Below are 16,858 nucleotides of genomic sequence, written 5' to 3'. Positions count from 1 at the left end.
CACAAAAAATAAATAAACAAAAAGAAGAGAAAAAAGGAAAGAAGGGGAAAAGGAAATAAGGAAGGGAAAAAGGAAAAATAACTAAATTCCAGGGGAGGGAAATGAATATCCTAACCTTGTAGAGCAGACAGCCTGGAGACAATGACAACAGCTGGCACCAGGGGGCAGCAGCAAGCCTTCAGGGAGCAAGACGGATCAAAAGCGGCTGGGCTAGACTATGGGGCCTCAGGTGAGGTGCACTGGGACAAAGATCTGAGGGATGTGCTCAGGACTGGTGACTGAAGAGGTGGACGGGAGGTGGCTGCCTTGTGCACTCCAGGGATCATAGCAGAAGGGCCATTTTTCAGCCAGCTGCCTCCAGGAGAAACTTGAGCAGCTTCAGTGGAAGAATTTGGGGCAGAGTTCAAGGCCAGCAGACAGTGGGTTTCCTGCCCTTCCTTCTTCCCCAACTTTGAGAATCCCAGAGCACTGGAAGCTGGGGTTCCCCCATCATCCTCTCATTCCCCCCACAAACATGCCAAGCCCAGACCTGTACAATAGGCACTTTATTAGTGGTTGGAATGCAATTAACAGATGCATAGAGCTGGGCAGACAGGAAGGGGATGGCAGGTGGCAGGCACAGAGATGGGAGACCACAGGCTGGGAATCCTCCCTCTCTGGGATCCTGATGGATAGTGCTGATGGTGCCCATGAGTGAAGGCATGAAGTGGGGGTAGGGGTTGCTGGGTTTGTGGTGGGCAAAGGGGGAACCAGACAACCGGGTCCCCTGAGTTCAACAGTTTGGCAAAAGGATCCCCAAGGTAGGCGAGTAGGCAGAGGGCCCTGTTAGCCCAGGGCACCTGCCCCACCCACCCCTGTCCCCTGAAAACCATCCCTTAGGTGGATTCAGTTTCTTTTCTCTCTTACAAAGAGAGCAGTGTCAATAACTGGCAAAGGAGGGCGGGAGGCATCGGGTCCAATTCTCCAGCCAGGCAACAGGCCAGCAGGTTTCCATTAAGCAATCATTAGCATCTCCTTTGGCGTGCTCTGGTGGTCAAGCCTACTTCCTGCTGCCACTCCCAACATCTGGCCCCATCTCCTCTCATCAAGGGCTCTCCTCAATGAGTCCCCGCAATATGGCCTCTCTAGTCGGGACTTAGTTACTGCAAGCACACACTCGCAGCCCAGCCACACCCAGTAGGGGGTGGGGACAAATGAAGGCACTCCCTGGCAGCTCCATCCCAGCTGTGGAGACAGATGGAATAAAAGCTAATAGACCCTTTAATGCATGTCCAAGTTAAAAAATAATAATAAAGAAATGCATCCGGCGGCCCTTGAGCCAACTGTTCAGCCGTGGAGATGGGTTTCAGTCCTGGCTAGAGAGGCAGGGGGAACTTGGAACTCAAGTTCAGCACAGCCGCTGCTCTCTCATATACAATCTCAGTCCTTCCCATTGTTCTCCCACTGTGGTCTAAGAAGAGGACAGGAAGCATGAAGGAGCTGGCAGAAGTCTGGCCACCTCCCATCCCAGGCATCAAGAGGCTACACCGGATTTGTCCCCATCCAGGTCAGTGAGAGCTAAAGTGACTCATTTCATCTCAGTCTTGCAGGGCTGCTGTGGAAACTCCGAGCACCCCTTGGCATAGGGAAGAGATACCCCAAATCCTCCAGGTCCCCAGAAACTGGCAGTAACTAGATCATGAAGAGGGAGCAGAGAGGCAGTGACAGGACTTCAGGCAACTCCGATGGGCTGGGGGTACTGACCCAAGCCGCCGACTGGAGGGCTCTGGAGAGGCAGGGGAGGCCGGACCTTTAGGACTCTGCCACCTTCTTGTTGGTCTTGTTCAAGAGCTTCTTGAGAGCGGAAGACATGAAGTAAGGCCTCTCAGCTGACCCATCGTTTCTCTCCAGATCCTCCACTGCAGAGAGAGGCCCCAGAGCAGGTGGCATGAGAGAGAGTCCACAGGCAGGGGCCTCGGGGACAGGGTGAGGGGATGAGGGCCATAGAGAAGCCTCAGAGGGTTAGAAAGCAAGACACACTAGGACCAGAGGGGCAGTCTGTAGTGGGCTTGGGAAGGGACCACATGATCCCACACTCCCAGGCAAGGGAGCCCCCCCACATGCACCTCCCCCAGCCTACGGGGAGGACACCTGGCTCCCAGGCGTCTCCCTCACTCTCTACTCCTCGACTTCCTCCTGCTTGCCCTCCTCCGCACTCCCCTTTAACAGGATGTCTCTCAGCTCGGGCGACATGAAGTAGGGTCGCTCCTGAGAGCCGTCATTCCTCTCAAGGTCCTCACCTGGGCCCCCCAGAAACCGGCGGGGGAAAATGGGGTAGTCAGGAAAGGAGGGGGAAAGGGAGGCAGGGGAAGAACGGGGAAGCCAGCAGGCATGGAGGAGAGGAAAAGAAAAGAAAAAAAAAACAGACAGACGGAGAGACCAGAGTTAGTGGCAGCCATAGATCCACCCCCAACAAAGCCAGAAATCCAGAGCTGAGGACCCAGGGGCAGAGGGTTCCAGCTGTAGCCCAGGTTGGGGGACCACGGGATGGAGCAGCTCCGTGCAGTGAGGAAGCCAGGAAGGCATGCTAGGGCCCCGGGACAAGGGACAACCTGGGGAAGCGGAGGGCACTGAACACTGATGTGTGCCCACTGGAGGGAGATGGCATGACCCACGGGAAGGAGGGATTTGGGGCCCCATGAGGGCTGGGGTGAGAGGTCACTCACAGAAGCAGAGGAATAACGTATCCACACACATGCCGTAGACGCTGAAGAAACCATGGGCAATCAAGTAGGACCCAACAATCACCGTCTGGGGGAGGGGAGATGGCTTGTTTCTGCCCCAGCTCTTGCCCAGAACAAGCCCCACTCACCAAGTCCTTCCTAGACTGCCATCGTGTCAATCCCCTGTTGATAAGCCCTCTTTGGAATAACAACTTCTCACCACTGCTGACAGGATCCCAGGGCCCAGGCTGCTGTCCTGACTTAAGTGTAATTCATGACTCATCATCTTTCTGCTTTCAGCTTAAATAGCGAGTCCTCAAGTACCACCTACTCCAGAAGTTGCCTCCAACACCTAGACCCTGTTTTGGGCTCTCCTGGCATTATGCACCCTACCTCAGGCCTGCATTCAGTTTCAATTTCATACATGTTTTTAGGGAATTATAGGTTTAATAACTACTAGACTGTATGGGTGTATTTTTTGCTATATCCCTAGCAATTTGGAGACTCCTAGGGCCTTGGGAGTCCGATAAACATTTGTTGACTGAAGTTGACTTTAGAGAGATTAAAAACTTTGCCCAGTTACTCACCCTAGAATTAACAAATACAGGAAATAAGATTAAAAAAAAAAATCTAGGTCACTGGGCCCCAAGGCCTGTACTGCTCTTGGGATGGAGACTCAACCCTTCCAACCCTGTCAACTCCTTATCCTCCTCTCTAGCTCCTTACTCTCACATCAACACACTGGTCTCCTCGCTGCTCCTGGTGCAGGGTCCTGTCTCAGGGCCTCTGTACTTGCTGTTCTCTCTGCCTGGCAGTCACCTACAGCTTCAGATCTCAGATTCAGTATCATTTGCATGAAGTCACCTGGACCCCTTGACCTACCCAGATCCTTCGCCTCAGACCCTAATGATTCCCTATAGTGTGTAAATATGCCGACAACATGTCCCAGATGGCAATTTACACTCACCAATATCATTCTCTTCTTTTTTTTTTTTTTTTTAAGGTTCTGGTGACCAAACCCCAGGTCTTGATCATGCCAGGTAAGCACTATACCCCTGAGCTAAATCCCCAGCCCCTTTTTTTCATTTTTGAAACAGGGTCTCACTAAGTTGCATAGAGCCTTGCTAATTTGCTGAGGCTGGCCTTGAACTTTTAATCCTTCTGCCTCCGCCTCCTGAGTCACTGGGAATACAGGCCTAGGCCACCTCACCTGGCTTGCCAGTACTATTATTGATTGATTGATTGATTGTGTGCCACCAAGCCTGGCCCAATAAATTCTTTTTTATTATTATTATTTTTGTGTGTGTGTGATGCTGGGGATTGAAGCCAGGGCTTTGTGCATGCAAGGCAAGCACTTTACCAACTGAGCTATATCCCCAGCCCCCAATATTAATTCTTAATTAATGTCTGTTTACCTCTAAATTGTAAAGCCTCTAAAGGAAAGGACATCTACAAAAATGTTTATGGGCTGAATAAATATTCAGTCCATCTGACTTTCATCCACATCTGTCCAAAGGAGGCCAAGCATGTCCCAACACCTCCTTATCCCCAGACTTCTATCTGTCCCCAAAGATCTCCATACCAGTATTGGGACCCAGTAATAATTGAGAGGTGGTGCTGTATCTTGCACGATCCTGATACGATGGGTGAAGAAGAAGAAAGCAAGGATTCCTGGAGGTAGGGGAAAGAACACAAAGATGGTTGAGAGTTCTGGCTATAGGAAAAGAGCTCCCCAAGGTGACATTTATCATAGAAAAGATGGAGCATGATGGCATTTCACAAGTCACTCCCAACAGGCTGCCATACTATGACAGGTGGGGTAGTGGCACTCACCCACACTGCCCACGATCAGAAGTTTGCCCAACAGGAAGAGGAAGTCGGTAACTTTGTCTAGGACGGCCACTCTGCAGGGAACAGTGAGGGGCAGATGTGAATATTGGCTCAAGGACTGGGGAGAGAGGGAAGCAACAGGAGGGAGGTGTCTTCCCTGACCTGATGATGTTTCTCATGAGCAGGAAAAAGGCATTCCTAGCTGAGGTGCAGAAGTTGGTGCCGTAGATGGCGATCTGGAAGGGAGGAGGAAGGATCAGGCCCACTGGGTAGGGAACTCACCAGGCAGGAACTGGTGAGTTCATTCTCCGACGGTCTGGGCCACTCACCATGATGTAGGCATTCCTGTTGAGGAATTTGATGAACTTCTCCAGGCACCAAAAGCAACACTTGAGACAGGTCATGAGAAACTTGGCAAACTTGTTCTCTGCAGCTGGAAGAGAAAGAAAGGGATGCAAAAGTGGATAGAAATTCAAGAGTCCTTGGCCCCGCAATAATGAATGAGCCAATTGTAAAGCTCTTTAGCCCCGCCCCCAAGACACAATCTCTGAACACACACTGCTGCACAGGCCCCGCCCCCAAGCCCAAGCAGAAGCCTCATCCCGCCCTCCTTGCTGGAGCCAATGGTGGCTCAGGCCTCTTGGACCCACCCCTCGGGAACCAATCACGTCAGCCCCTCAGCTCCCCACCCCAACAGGCACAAGCCAATTATGTTCCCATCCCTTTTTTTTCGCCCACCACCAAGCAAGAAGGAATCCCCAGATCTTCACATAGTCCCGCCCCCAGCAAGAGACAATAACAGCCTTGGCGGGACCACACCTTTCAGGCGCTGATCCAAATACTCAAGCATCACTCGGATGATCTGCACAATGGCCAGAATGAGGGCACCAAAGGCCAAGGATCCTGTGTGGTACCTGTGGGCAGAGGAGATGGTCAGCAGCTGGTCAGAACACCTCCACCCCAATCCATCCCCAGCCCTGAACTACCTGAGTGCCCCGCCAAAGGCAGAGAAGAGCGGGAAGGCTGGCAGGTCGTCTGGCTTGCGCATGGCCCAGTAGTAGGAGGCAAATGCCCCAGCCAGTGTGACCTGGCCCAGCGCCAGCACGAAGTTGGCCAACCAAAAGAACATGAAGGCATTGAAGATCTGCAGGCCCAGCAGCGCGCGGTGGTAGCCCGACTCACCGCCATAGAAGGCGAACTGGCAATGCGCGTTGGGGCATAGGCGGGATTCATTGGAGGAAGGGAAGGTCTGGGAGAGGGACACAAGACCAAGTCAAAATACAGGGGCCAGGAGTTCAGTTGGGCTCCGGGCATCACTGAGTGGCCAGTCAGGTTAGACCATAGGATAAGACAGAAGTCATGAGGATCAAAGTGCCATCAAGGAATTGGAGTTCATGTTAGGGGCTGGTGGAACACAAGAAGTGGTTCTAAAAACAAGAACAGTCATCATAGTGGTCGAGAAAAGGGTGCAGGCACAAGACATGAAGTGAAGGGGGAACAAGATGTGTAGTTCAGCACCCAAAATGGGGGAAAGGCCAAGTGTATCACTTCCCAGTTTGTTCAGAAAAGTTGCCAGGTCCAGGCTTGGGGGGTCTCTTCAACTCCATGTCACTGATACCCAGTACAGTGCAAACAGCAGGTGCCAAATGTCTGCCATATGATCTCCAAGTAGGGATGAGAGGTTTCAAAATGTCTGAGAGCTGCTGGGGCGATACCTGCCCTCCCTACCCGGGGAACACCCACCTCAGGGTTGCAGGTTTTCCCAGCTAGTGAGCAGGTGGCATCATCCAAAATCTTATAGACAGCTTCATTAGAAGTGGACAGGAAGCTAGAGGCTCATTAAGGAACTTGAAATCTGGGCCTGGGAACCCTAGGGGCTTATGAGAAAGGATACACACCCCCACCACCACCTTCATCACCACCATGATCCAGCCCTGTCCCCCAGGCTGTCAGAAATAGGGTCTGGAGATGGATACACAGCAGTGCTGGCCCAGTATGCGATGCAAAGACACAGCAGGAAGAAGGTGACCAGAGGGTACAGCAGGGAGCACATAACGTATCCCACAGCCCTGGGGAAGAGCAGAGACAGAGACATCAAGACCTGAAGAGACTTAGGGAAAAACCCAGCCAGGTCCCCTCGTGTGCTGGACCCCACCTGCTGGCTTCTTTGATGAGTGCAATGGCGATGAGAATTCTCTTCCGGAGAAAGATGAGCAGCAAGATGATGACCACTTCAAGAATGCTCAGAATGATCACTGTAAGAGGCAGAGGATGAGCCGTTTGGGCTCCCCACTATCGCCCAGGCTCCACCAGAGGCAGGATTAGGGGGCTTCAACTCACTGAAGGCCATCCAGGTCTGCCGTAAGTGCAAGTACACCCGGAGGTCTGTCTGGAAGCCAAGGTCCACCAGGGAGACATCAGAGCCGGCCTCCCCACGCAGCCGGGCATACTCCATGTAGCAGTGAAATATTCCTGCACAGAATCACCACCTTAGCCCAGCAACTCCATTGTGTAGATATACCACATTTTCTTTTTCTTTTCCTTTTTCTGGTACCAGGAATTGAACCCAGGGGCGCTTAACCACTAAGCCACATCCCCACCCATCCCCCTTTTCTTTATTTTTAATTTTGAAACAGGGTCTCACTAAGTTGCTCAGGGCCTAAGTTGCTGAGGCTGGCTTGTGATCTTGGTGCCTTGCCTGTACCCCTTAGCTCTTTGTAAAACAAAATTGTAGGACAAGGGTGCAGCGTGGTGGTAGAATGCTTTCCTGGCATGGACAAGGCCCTTGGTTCCATCCCCAGCACCGCAAAAAATAAATTATAAATAAAAATGTAAGTACAGTTATTAAGAACAAATCAAGTCACCTAAAATGCCAGCACCCAACCAGAAACCACTATTAACCTGAACATTTGGATACTGTGTCCTCAGATGGGAGGACACACCAAGCAAGTTGAAGTGAAGCATCAGCATATGAAGCACTGGTTTGGGAGTGAAGCCTCCAAATTCCAAAGTCCTGCTCTAAACAAGCCCTTCCCCTGATTTTATCCTCACACTGTCTCCTTCTCATTAAGCCTCCAAACGAGTAAATACTAATTATCCCCATAACACGAAGAAAGAAATTGAGGCACAGTGAGGCTTAGTCACTTGCCCAAGGACACAGAACTAGGAAGTGACAGAGCAAGAATTTGATCCCCTGCTAGTGTAGGTACCCCTTTCCCTGGTGCTAAAAAGCCTTCTTGAGAATGTCTTTTGGTGTTGATAAAATGCTGACCTAGGTCCTAGTTTGGAAAGCTACAAATAGCCAGAGATTTGGGGGATATTTGTTTGTTTTGAGCAGTCCTGGGGAAGAAATCCAGGGCTTTGGCCATGCTAGGCAGGTGCTCTAACACTGAGCTGCAACCCCAGCCCTTAGTCTGGTTTTTGTTTGTGGCACTGGGGACTGAACACAAGGGGACTGCACATGCTAACAAGTACTCTACCAAAGAGCCACATCCCCAGTGCCAGAGAGCTGGATTGAACCCATCCCCTATTGAGGGCACCGAAGCTGTTTTCAACTGGCAGCTCTTATAAACAGGTCAAAGGGCATGGGCATTCTGTAGACTGTAGGCAAGGGTGGATACAGAAGGGGAGAGACACACCATAGCCCAGCACCAGAATCACCATGACGATCATCACCCAGACCATAATGCCAGCCAAGAAGCGCAGCAGGATGATGAAAAGGAGGCTCAGCACCATGGCGATGACCAGGCCTCTGGGGGATAAAATAGGGACATTAGAAGATCCTATCCTACAAGAGCCTCAGATGGGGCAGCCAGGGGAGAGCCACCTTCCCTCTAACTCACATGACAATCCAGTACCAAGAGACGGTATAATCTTCAAATATCCGCATGGCCAGCTGTCGTGCCTCCAGAACAACATTGGCCTTTCTGGGGGAAGATAGGAGAGGCTCAGGACAGACACCCCTCCTGGCCCAGGGTATGCCCTCTCCCAGCCAGGGCAGTATGACACTAATGTGGGGGCCTCAATCCTCACTTGGCACCCTCCACCAGTTCTGTGATGTTCTTCCGAGAGCCGTGCCCATCTTCATAGGTCGTCTCGTTGCCCACCATGAGGACCCCTTTGTGAGCATGGATGGCTGGGAAGCATCGCCGGGCCACTGGAGGCAACAGGGGACACGAGCTGTCAGGCTGAGCCCTGCAGACCTTCCCCCACCCCAGCCTGGCCTTATGGAACTCCAGACTAACAGGGTTTGCTGGGGGTAAGAACAGCAGGGCAGTCACCATCTCGAAGCACTTCTGCCACACCCTGCCAAGAGAAAGAGGGAAGAGGCAATCCCCCAGGCTGGCACCACTAGATGCATGCCTGAGCGCCCAGGGCAGCTTCCTGCTCACCTTATTGTTCTGGAAGCCAGGAACACAGAACTGCTTGTAGTACTCGAAGTCCCGACTATTTCGGGCACTCAGGAAGGTGAGGTAGCGGTCGGGGCATTTCTCCACACAGATCTGGGGGCAGAAAGACGACAGCAGACTCAGTCAAGACAGACAGCAGATCCCCACTTAGGGACCAGGTTCCACCCCACATTTATGGGGCACAGAAAGTGAACAGGAGAGCAAAGCGGAGAGGTGGGGACAAGTTACCTGTGGGGTGGGACACTGGAATTCCAGCAGGACCAGGGGGCTGGCACACTTCACAATGTTGAAGTAGAACAGGAAGGGTTTGTTCCTAGGATTGGAGAAAGGAGAATAGAAATAAATAGTCAAGGCCCCCCACACACATAAAAATCTTTATGAAAACAACCAATGAAAACCAGAAGCCAGGCCTCTGTCGTCCCAACGACTTGGGGTACTGGGCAGGAGGATGGTAAGTTCAAGTTCAGCCTGGGCAACTTAGCAAGATTCTATCTCAAGATAAAAATGAAAAAGGACTAGAGATGTGGCTCAGTGGTAGAGAGTCCCTGGGTTCAATCCTCCGTAAAAACAAATGAACAAAAATATATCTCGCAGCAGTTGTTCCATGACAGACACTATCCAAACTCTGTTCAGGTCGTAGATCGTCAAACTCAAAACAGAAGAAAAGGAGGCTCAGAGGCCGAGGGCATGGCTCTGTGGTAGATGGTGCAAACTTGAAGCCCTGGCTGGGTCCCCACCACTTGCACATGCAAAAAAAAGGAATAAGTAGAGACTTGCCTTTCTTGTTCTCTAAACAGCACGGTACACTAACGTTTATGTAGCATTTATATTGTATTGTGCACTCGAAATCATCTTACATGATGAGAGGTGCTGAAGTCTACTGAAGGATGTGCCTTGATCCTGAGCAAATACTATTCCCTTTATTGAGAGACTGGAGCGTCCAATCATTTTGCAGGGGGTCCTGGAAGAAACCACCCTTGGGTGCTGAGGGATGACTGTACTTGTGGACTGGATTAATAATGGACTGGACAGGGAAAGCCCAGAACCACCCCCTGTTCTTATGAAGCCCTTCTGCCCACCAGGGGAAGCCCACTCACGCATTTTTTGTGCCTTTCTGCCCGCAGAACTCCCCACGGCTGTCAGTAGGATAGATCACCTTTCGAGGGTCCCCATGGGTCCAAGCTGTGGAGGGATTCAGCCACCTTTGAGCAGCAGCCCTCCCCCTGCCCCAGAGGCTGCATTGTCCCCTCCCACCCTAGAACCCACCTTCTCCTAAGGGCTCCTCTACTCACCTATGATGCCCACCGCCACATAACCCACAATGGCCAGAAGAAGCAGCACACAGCAGATGACATCCGTGCAACCCCTGGAACAGAGGGAGAGTGTCAGGGCAAGGGTCCATTGGCCCTTATATACCTGTTTCCTGAGTAGCTTGAATGCTGTGCCAAAGGGTATATGCATTTTACGTTTTGATATCTAAATGCTGCGCTGTCCTCGAAAGAGGGTTATGACAGGAATGTGAAGCTCTCTCGTGCTTCAGTGTTCATTTCCCCACATCATTTCCTTTTTCTTCTTTCGGTACTGGGAATTGAACACAGGGACACTTTACCACTGAGTCACATCTCCAGTCCTTTTTATCTTTTATTTTATATTTTGAGACAGGGTCTCACTAAATTGTTTAGGGTCTCACTAAGTTGCCAAGGCTGGCCTCGAATTTGCCATCCTCCTGCCTCAACCACCTGAGTGGCTAGGATTAGAGGCATATACCACTCCACCTGGTTATTTTACCACATCTTTACCAGCAATTTCTAGTAACATTCTGTCCATGTGTGCAAGGTTTACTGGGATTTTTTTTCTGTAAAATTAAAATTTGGGGGGGCAGTGAGTGTAGCTCAGTGGTAGGGTGATTGCCTAGCATGCCTCTGGCTTTGGGGTCCATCCCCAGCACTGCAAAAAACAAACAAACCAAAACCAAAAAAAATTTTTTAAAGAATTAAGGTTTGGGAACAAAGAGATTTACATTAAGAAAATTTTATATTCCAGTTGGGCACAGTGATGCACACCTGTAATCTCAGAGACTCAGGAGGCTGAGCAGGAGGATCACAAGTTCAAGACCAGCCTAGGCAATTTAGAGAGACCCTGTCACAAAACAGAAAAAGAGTTTGGGGGTGTAACTCAGTAGTAGAGCACCCCTGAGTCCAATCCCTAGTACCAGGAGGTAAAAGAAAATAGAAAATTGGGCTGGGGATGTGGCTCAAGCGGTAGCGCGCTCGCCTGACATGCGTGCGGCCCGGGTTCGATCCTCAGCACCACATACAAAGATGTTGTGTCCGCCAAAAACTAAAAAATAAATATTAAGAATTCTCTCTCTCTCTCTCTCTCTCTAAAAAAAAATAGAAACTTCACATTTTCAATTACCTCTCCAAAAAACTGTACCAGCCAGTTATAGATGTATGAATCTGTAGTCCCCACTACCCAGGAGGATCACTTGAGCCTAAGAGTTTAGGCCAGACTGGGGAATATGGCAAGACCCTATCTCAAAAATAAATAAAGACTAGCAGGGCTTGATGGTGCAAACCTGTAATCCCAGCTATTCTGGAGGCTGAGGTAAGAGGATCTCAAATAAAGTCAGTTTGAGCAATTTAGTGAGAAACTGCCTCAAAAGAAAAGATCAGGGCTAGGGATATAGCTCAGTGGTAGAATACTTGCCTAGCCATTTGCAAGATCCCAGGTTGGATACCCAGTATTGCAAAAAATAAATTAATAAATAAAGACTGCACCAATTAATTTCAGAGCAGAATATGTGTCAATCTTTTATCTGTGCTAATCTCTGATGGGGAAATACAATCTGTTATTCTTTTAAATTACATTATTTTATTTTTTCCTGAAGTTGAGCGTTTTTTTCATTGTCTACAGTACTTCTTGTCCTGCCAATGATCTGATCCCATCATTTGTTTGTTTTTAAAATCCATTTGCAAAGTTGAAAGTGTAGCTCAATGGAAAAGTTGATCCCCACTACCAAAAAAAAAAAAAAAAAAAAGATGGAGAGACAAGCAATCTAGTCAGGTGCAGTGGTGCACATATGTAATCCAGAGACTTGAGGCTGAGGCAGGAGAATCACAAAAAGTTCAAGGCCGCCCTCATCAAAGCAACTTAGTGCGATACTGTCTCAAAACAAAAATAATAATAAAATAAAATAAAAAGAGGTAGGTGGAGACATAGCTCAGTAGTAGAGTGCCCCTGGGTTCAAAAAAAAAAAAAAATCTGTAAGGTCTTCTTTGTATATTACAGAAATCAGTCCTTCCATCAGGTTGCAAATATTTATCACCAGTCTACTGGAGAACAGAAGGGAGGAGAGCAGAAACAAGAGTTGGGCCAGTATAAGCAGGAATAGCATCGCCTGCTGCCAGGAATCCAGAGCCCTTACCTGTTGTAAATGGGTCCTTTGAAGGTAGGATCGTACTTCTGGGGAGTTCCTGAAAGTCAACAGGATTAAGCTAGGTAGGTCAGAAAATCTGAACTAAGAACAGGCTGCGAAACCCATTGCCCCAGATGACCGTAGGTGTGCTTTGCGTGGGCAGGAGTAAAATTTAGAACGCTAGGGCAAATTTTTGGCACCACTGTACCTCCAGGCCACCACACCCAAGTCCCCAGTCAGTGCATACCACTGCCCGGGGCGGGAGAGCCCCTCATAGTTACCAGCGAGATTATCAGCCGGCGGCTGACCAGAGGTGGAACACCAGGAAGGGAACCTGGCGGAAAGGGAAGGTTCAAGGTGACATGAGGGCAGGGGGCTTCTGCAGCGGAAGGGGCTACGGAAGCAGGTCCTTAGGGGAAGGGGGGTTGGAGGCACGAAGGAGAGGCAGCTCTGGACAGAACTGGGGTGAGGGAGGCTGGCAGGGGATGGGGACTCAGGCAGAGATCTGCAATTCCGCTCCAGCCTCTAGTGGTCTTTCCTCCCGTCCCCGAGGTCCCCCGGATGCGCCTTCCAAGGAGCCAGCCCCGGGGCGCGGGACGGGGCTCAGCCTACCGTGCTTCCCGTAGTAATCCTGCCGATCGCCCCCCATCCCTGCGGGCGCCGGGCCCCGACGGCGCCCTCCAGCTCTCGCGCCCTCGCAGTCCCGGGGTCTGGACGCGCAGACGTCCCGAGAGACACCCGGAGCTAGCGAGCGAGCGACTGGCGGCGGCTCCTCCCAGCCAAGTGCCAGGCTGGGCGGCCCAAACCGGTCAGACCGGCCCGAGCCAAGGGACAGAGGGGAGGGACGGAAGAGGGGGCCGATCCGGGCAGCAGCTGCTCCCGCCACTCACCAACCGCCGGATTTAGCCCTCCCCGCCCCCCACACCAGCCCAGCCCCCACCCGAGAACCCGGTGGCTTCACCCTGGGGCCTCAGCCCACCCTGCTGCCACCCACCTAGCGACACCGCAAGGAACAGTTTCCAACCCTAAAGAGGCGCCTCCACTGTTCCATTCTGCAGGTGTAGAAACTGAGGCAGACAGCTGGGCCCCAACAACCAACTGTGAAGTACTAGGATAGAAAACTCAAACCGGTGAAGGAGTTTTATTTATTTTAGTCTTTTTCTTTTTTGAGACAGAATCTCCCTCCCGGGCTCCAGCAATTCTCCTCTCTCAGCCTCCCACTAGCTTGGACTACAGATCCACCACCCAACAAGGCCTCCCAATCTACTTTTCAAGGACAGTTGTACACAGAACAGTCCACCACACAGTTATCATGGTATTATACAGTCTCCGTGGGGGTGTCTTCAGCAATGTGGGGTCTACATTCAGTGTGGTGAGATTCCTACATTTGGTGTTCCATAACTGTAGCAGTTGCTACCTCGGTGAAACACCCTAGAGGGGGGCTCTGGTCACTGACTTAGTTTGCCCCTAGAGAAAATGCCACCTCACTTGTTGGCCTCCAGCTAAGGAGGCCCTGCCTGACCCCTGGACCACAGGCTTCAGCAAACAGGCGAGGCCCAAGGCGCCAAGCCATGCCCTTGGGTGACCAGGGCTCCCAAAGAAACCGTGTGGTTCCTGAAGTCCCTGCCAGCCCTAAGGCCAGCTGGTCCCACCCCACCCAGTCTGAGCAGTGGACAGATATCAGGCTGGTCCCAGGCCACAAGCCTCATCTGTTCCTGGCTACCTGGTCCATGGGGGACACTCAAACTCAAGACCCCACCTACAGGGTCCTCACTGACAACTCTAAAATGTCTGCTTCTTCACACGGGTCTCACCCCACATTTGTGAGGCACCTCCCTCCCCTCACCCCACACTGCCACTTCATGCTCAGCGAGGAGGTCACGTTTGAGCCCCTGATTGTCCCTCAGTCTGCCTAGACATGGTAATTGGCAGCTCCATCCTTCCAGATGCTCAGGCCAGAAACCTGGGAGCCCCCTCTGGACACACCTGCCCTGCCTTCAGACCCTTCCAGAACCAAGCTTTCCTCATCCCCTCCTGCCCCCTACCCTGTCACACAGCAGGTCATTTCCTTCCAGGACCCTTGCAGGCACCTCCACCTGACTGACCTGCGCTCACCCAGGCTGTCTGTCTCTCCACAGCAGGCTCCTAAATCAGAGTGCACCCTCCTCTGCTCAGAACCCTCGGTGGCCTCCAGGTTGCTCTGAGGAAAAGCGGAAATCTTCATCATGGCCTCTTCTTGGCCCTCGGCTCCTTCCACTGGACCCTTGGCTTGCTCTGAGCATTCTCACCAGCCTCCTGACTGTACCAGAAAATCCCCACCAGACACCTCAGGGCCTTTGTACTGTTCCCTCCACATAGAAACTCTTTTCCCAGATGTCTCCGTGTAGCACCTCCTTGGTCCTCCTTGGAGAGGTCTCCTCTGCCCACCTTAGCTAAACAGTATAGCTCAGTGGTAGAGCACATTCCTAGTGAGCACAAGGTCCTGGGTTCATCCTTACTACCACAAAAAATAAATAAGCAAATAAACAAACAGATAAAACAGGGCCCCTTTCTCTTCTATCTCATCACATTCATTTTATTTTAACATTTTTTATAGCCAGGGTCTCAATACGTTGCCACAGTTGACCTGAAATCTCTGGGCTCAAGAGATCCTCCTGCCTTAACATCCCAAGTAGCTAGGACCAAGTGTGTGCTTGTTTCTGAGCCAGCTCCACTGCCTTTTAAATGTTGTCTGTTGTGACTGTCTTTTACTTATTGGTTGTTGAGTGTGTGCCCCTTTGTCTCCTGGCTGAAATGCGCAGGAAGTTGTCTTTTTTGTTCTTAGTTCTGTCTCCAGTGACCAGCATAGCACACCACATAAAACAGGACCTCAGTAAGGGTTTGATGAATGAATAAGCACAATATATAATCCATACACATAGAACTAAGACTGAGAAATACAGCTTAGAGTCATCAATGTGCAGGGTTGTTTTTAAATGTATTAGAGATTGAACCCAGGTGCACTTTACCACTGAGCTATATCACCAGCCTTTTTTTTTTTTTTTAATATTTATTCTTGGGGCTGGGGATGTGGCTCAAGCGGNAAAAAAAAAAAAAAAAAAAAGGTTGGGGGGTAGCAGAGGTAGAGCGCTTGCCTAGCATGCATAAGATCCTGGGTTCAATCCTTAGCACCACAAAGAAAGAAAAAAAAAAAAAAGAAAAGAAAAGTCAGTGTTGACCCAGGAGGTCTCAAGACCTTTCAAACTCTTTGCCATAATGGAGACTCTGTCAACACAGAGGAAGGCAGAGGAAAGAAAGCTCAGGGAGGAAATGCAATTTACCTGTCACCAAGGAGGCCCATCCCCAATCTAGGTGTGACTGGTCAAGTAGGAGCCACTGAGGGTGTCTGAGCCTGACAAGGCCACACTAGGAAGGGAGATACACTGGGTGGTCTCAGACAGCTCTTTCACTCAGGGAAACAGTGGCGGGCCTGAGGATTTAGTGCCAGGGGTGTGGCAGCAGGACCTGGCTGGGTGAACATGAATCACCCCTCTGTGAGATGAAGCTAAAAATACAGAGGGGCACCTGGGACGGGGTTGGCTCCCGTCCTGGCCTTGTGGGCTCTCAGGAAACATAAGAGGGAACATTGACCTTGCCATCTATGGGTTCCATTAGCTCTTAAGAACCTTACTGGGTGGGGTTGAAGGGAAGAGAGTGACAAATACTAATGGTTTTTAATTGAGCCCAATCCAAAACCTGCCAGATGGGGAATTAGCTGAACAAATCTCTGCAAGCATGCTAGAAGATACCATCAAAACAGTACTCATGGGCTGGGGATGTGGCTCAAGCGGTAGCGCGCTCACCTGGCATGCCTGTGGCACGGGTTCGATCCTCAGCACCACATACAAACAAAGGATGTTGTGTCCGCTGAAAAAACTAAAAAATAAATATTAAAATTCTAAAAAAAAAAAAAAACACCACACTACTCATGTCCCCATTTTCCTGATGTTTGCCATGTGCCGGGCAATCTTCTAAAATATTATACAGTTGCCAGACGCAGTGGTATATGCCTGTAATCTCAGCTGAGGTTGAGGACCTTGAGTTCAAGGTCTCCAAATAAAAAATAAAAGGGCTGGGGATGCAGCTTAGTAATAGAGCATCCCTGGGTTCAGGCCCAGTATCAAAAATAAATAAATAAAGTTACAGAATTGACCTCAATTTTAATCTGTACAGCAACTTCTTTGTGAGACTGATCCTACCATTAAGTTTATTGGACAGATGCAGTAAATGAAGCTGAGAGAGATATAACATGCCCATCATCTCAAAGTCTGTGAACAACAAACAGCTTGTCCAACTCCTGAACTAGCATCTGTATAAGTTTCCTATGGTTGCTGTAACAAAACCATCAATTTGATGATGTAAAACAACACAGAGGCTGAAGTAGGAGGATCTCAAGTTCAAAGCCAGCCTCAGCAAAAAGCGAGGCACTAAACAACTCAGTGAGACCCTGCCTCTAAATA

The 16,858-nt window shown here is 50.4% G+C and overlaps 1 protein-coding gene across 6 annotated transcripts; it reads right to left on the bottom strand.

Annotated features, from left to right (window-relative positions):
• Positions 1 to 526: 526 nt before the first annotated feature.
• Positions 527 to 14,601, bottom strand: Slc44a2 (solute carrier family 44 member 2). Of its 6 annotated transcripts, none has more exons than XM_048795549.1 (24): positions 14,465 to 14,601; positions 12,641 to 12,693; positions 12,369 to 12,417; positions 10,234 to 10,307; positions 10,039 to 10,123; positions 9,170 to 9,254; positions 8,924 to 9,034; positions 8,777 to 8,837; positions 8,565 to 8,688; positions 8,375 to 8,458; positions 8,171 to 8,283; positions 6,873 to 7,004; positions 6,688 to 6,787; positions 6,509 to 6,601; positions 6,276 to 6,360; positions 5,519 to 5,781; positions 5,352 to 5,446; positions 4,862 to 4,965; positions 4,695 to 4,768; positions 4,536 to 4,606; positions 4,285 to 4,373; positions 2,706 to 2,790; positions 2,131 to 2,279; positions 527 to 1,898 (listed from the first exon to the last, which is right to left on the bottom strand). In XM_048795549.1, the coding sequence occupies exons 1-23, from the start codon at positions 14,584 to 14,586 to the stop codon at positions 2,158 to 2,160; spliced, it is 2,274 nt and encodes a 757-aa protein (XP_048651506.1). In that variant the 5' UTR covers positions 14,587 to 14,601; the 3' UTR covers positions 527 to 1,898; positions 2,131 to 2,157. The 6 variants fall into 6 exon arrangements, with proteins under 6 accessions (XP_048651506.1, XP_048651507.1, XP_048651508.1 ...); XM_048795550.1 differs by having other exon boundaries at positions 2,155 to 2,279; XM_048795551.1 differs by lacking the exon at positions 2,131 to 2,279.
• Positions 14,602 to 16,858: the final 2,257 nt, after the last annotated feature.

Source organism: Marmota marmota, unplaced genomic scaffold (genome assembly GCF_001458135.2).
Source record: "Marmota marmota marmota unplaced genomic scaffold, marMar, whole genome shotgun sequence".
Taxonomy (NCBI): Eukaryota; Metazoa; Chordata; class Mammalia; order Rodentia; family Sciuridae; genus Marmota; species Marmota marmota.
Note: the sequence above shows the minus strand (reverse complement) of the source record. Positions and strands in the feature narration are given on the sequence as shown.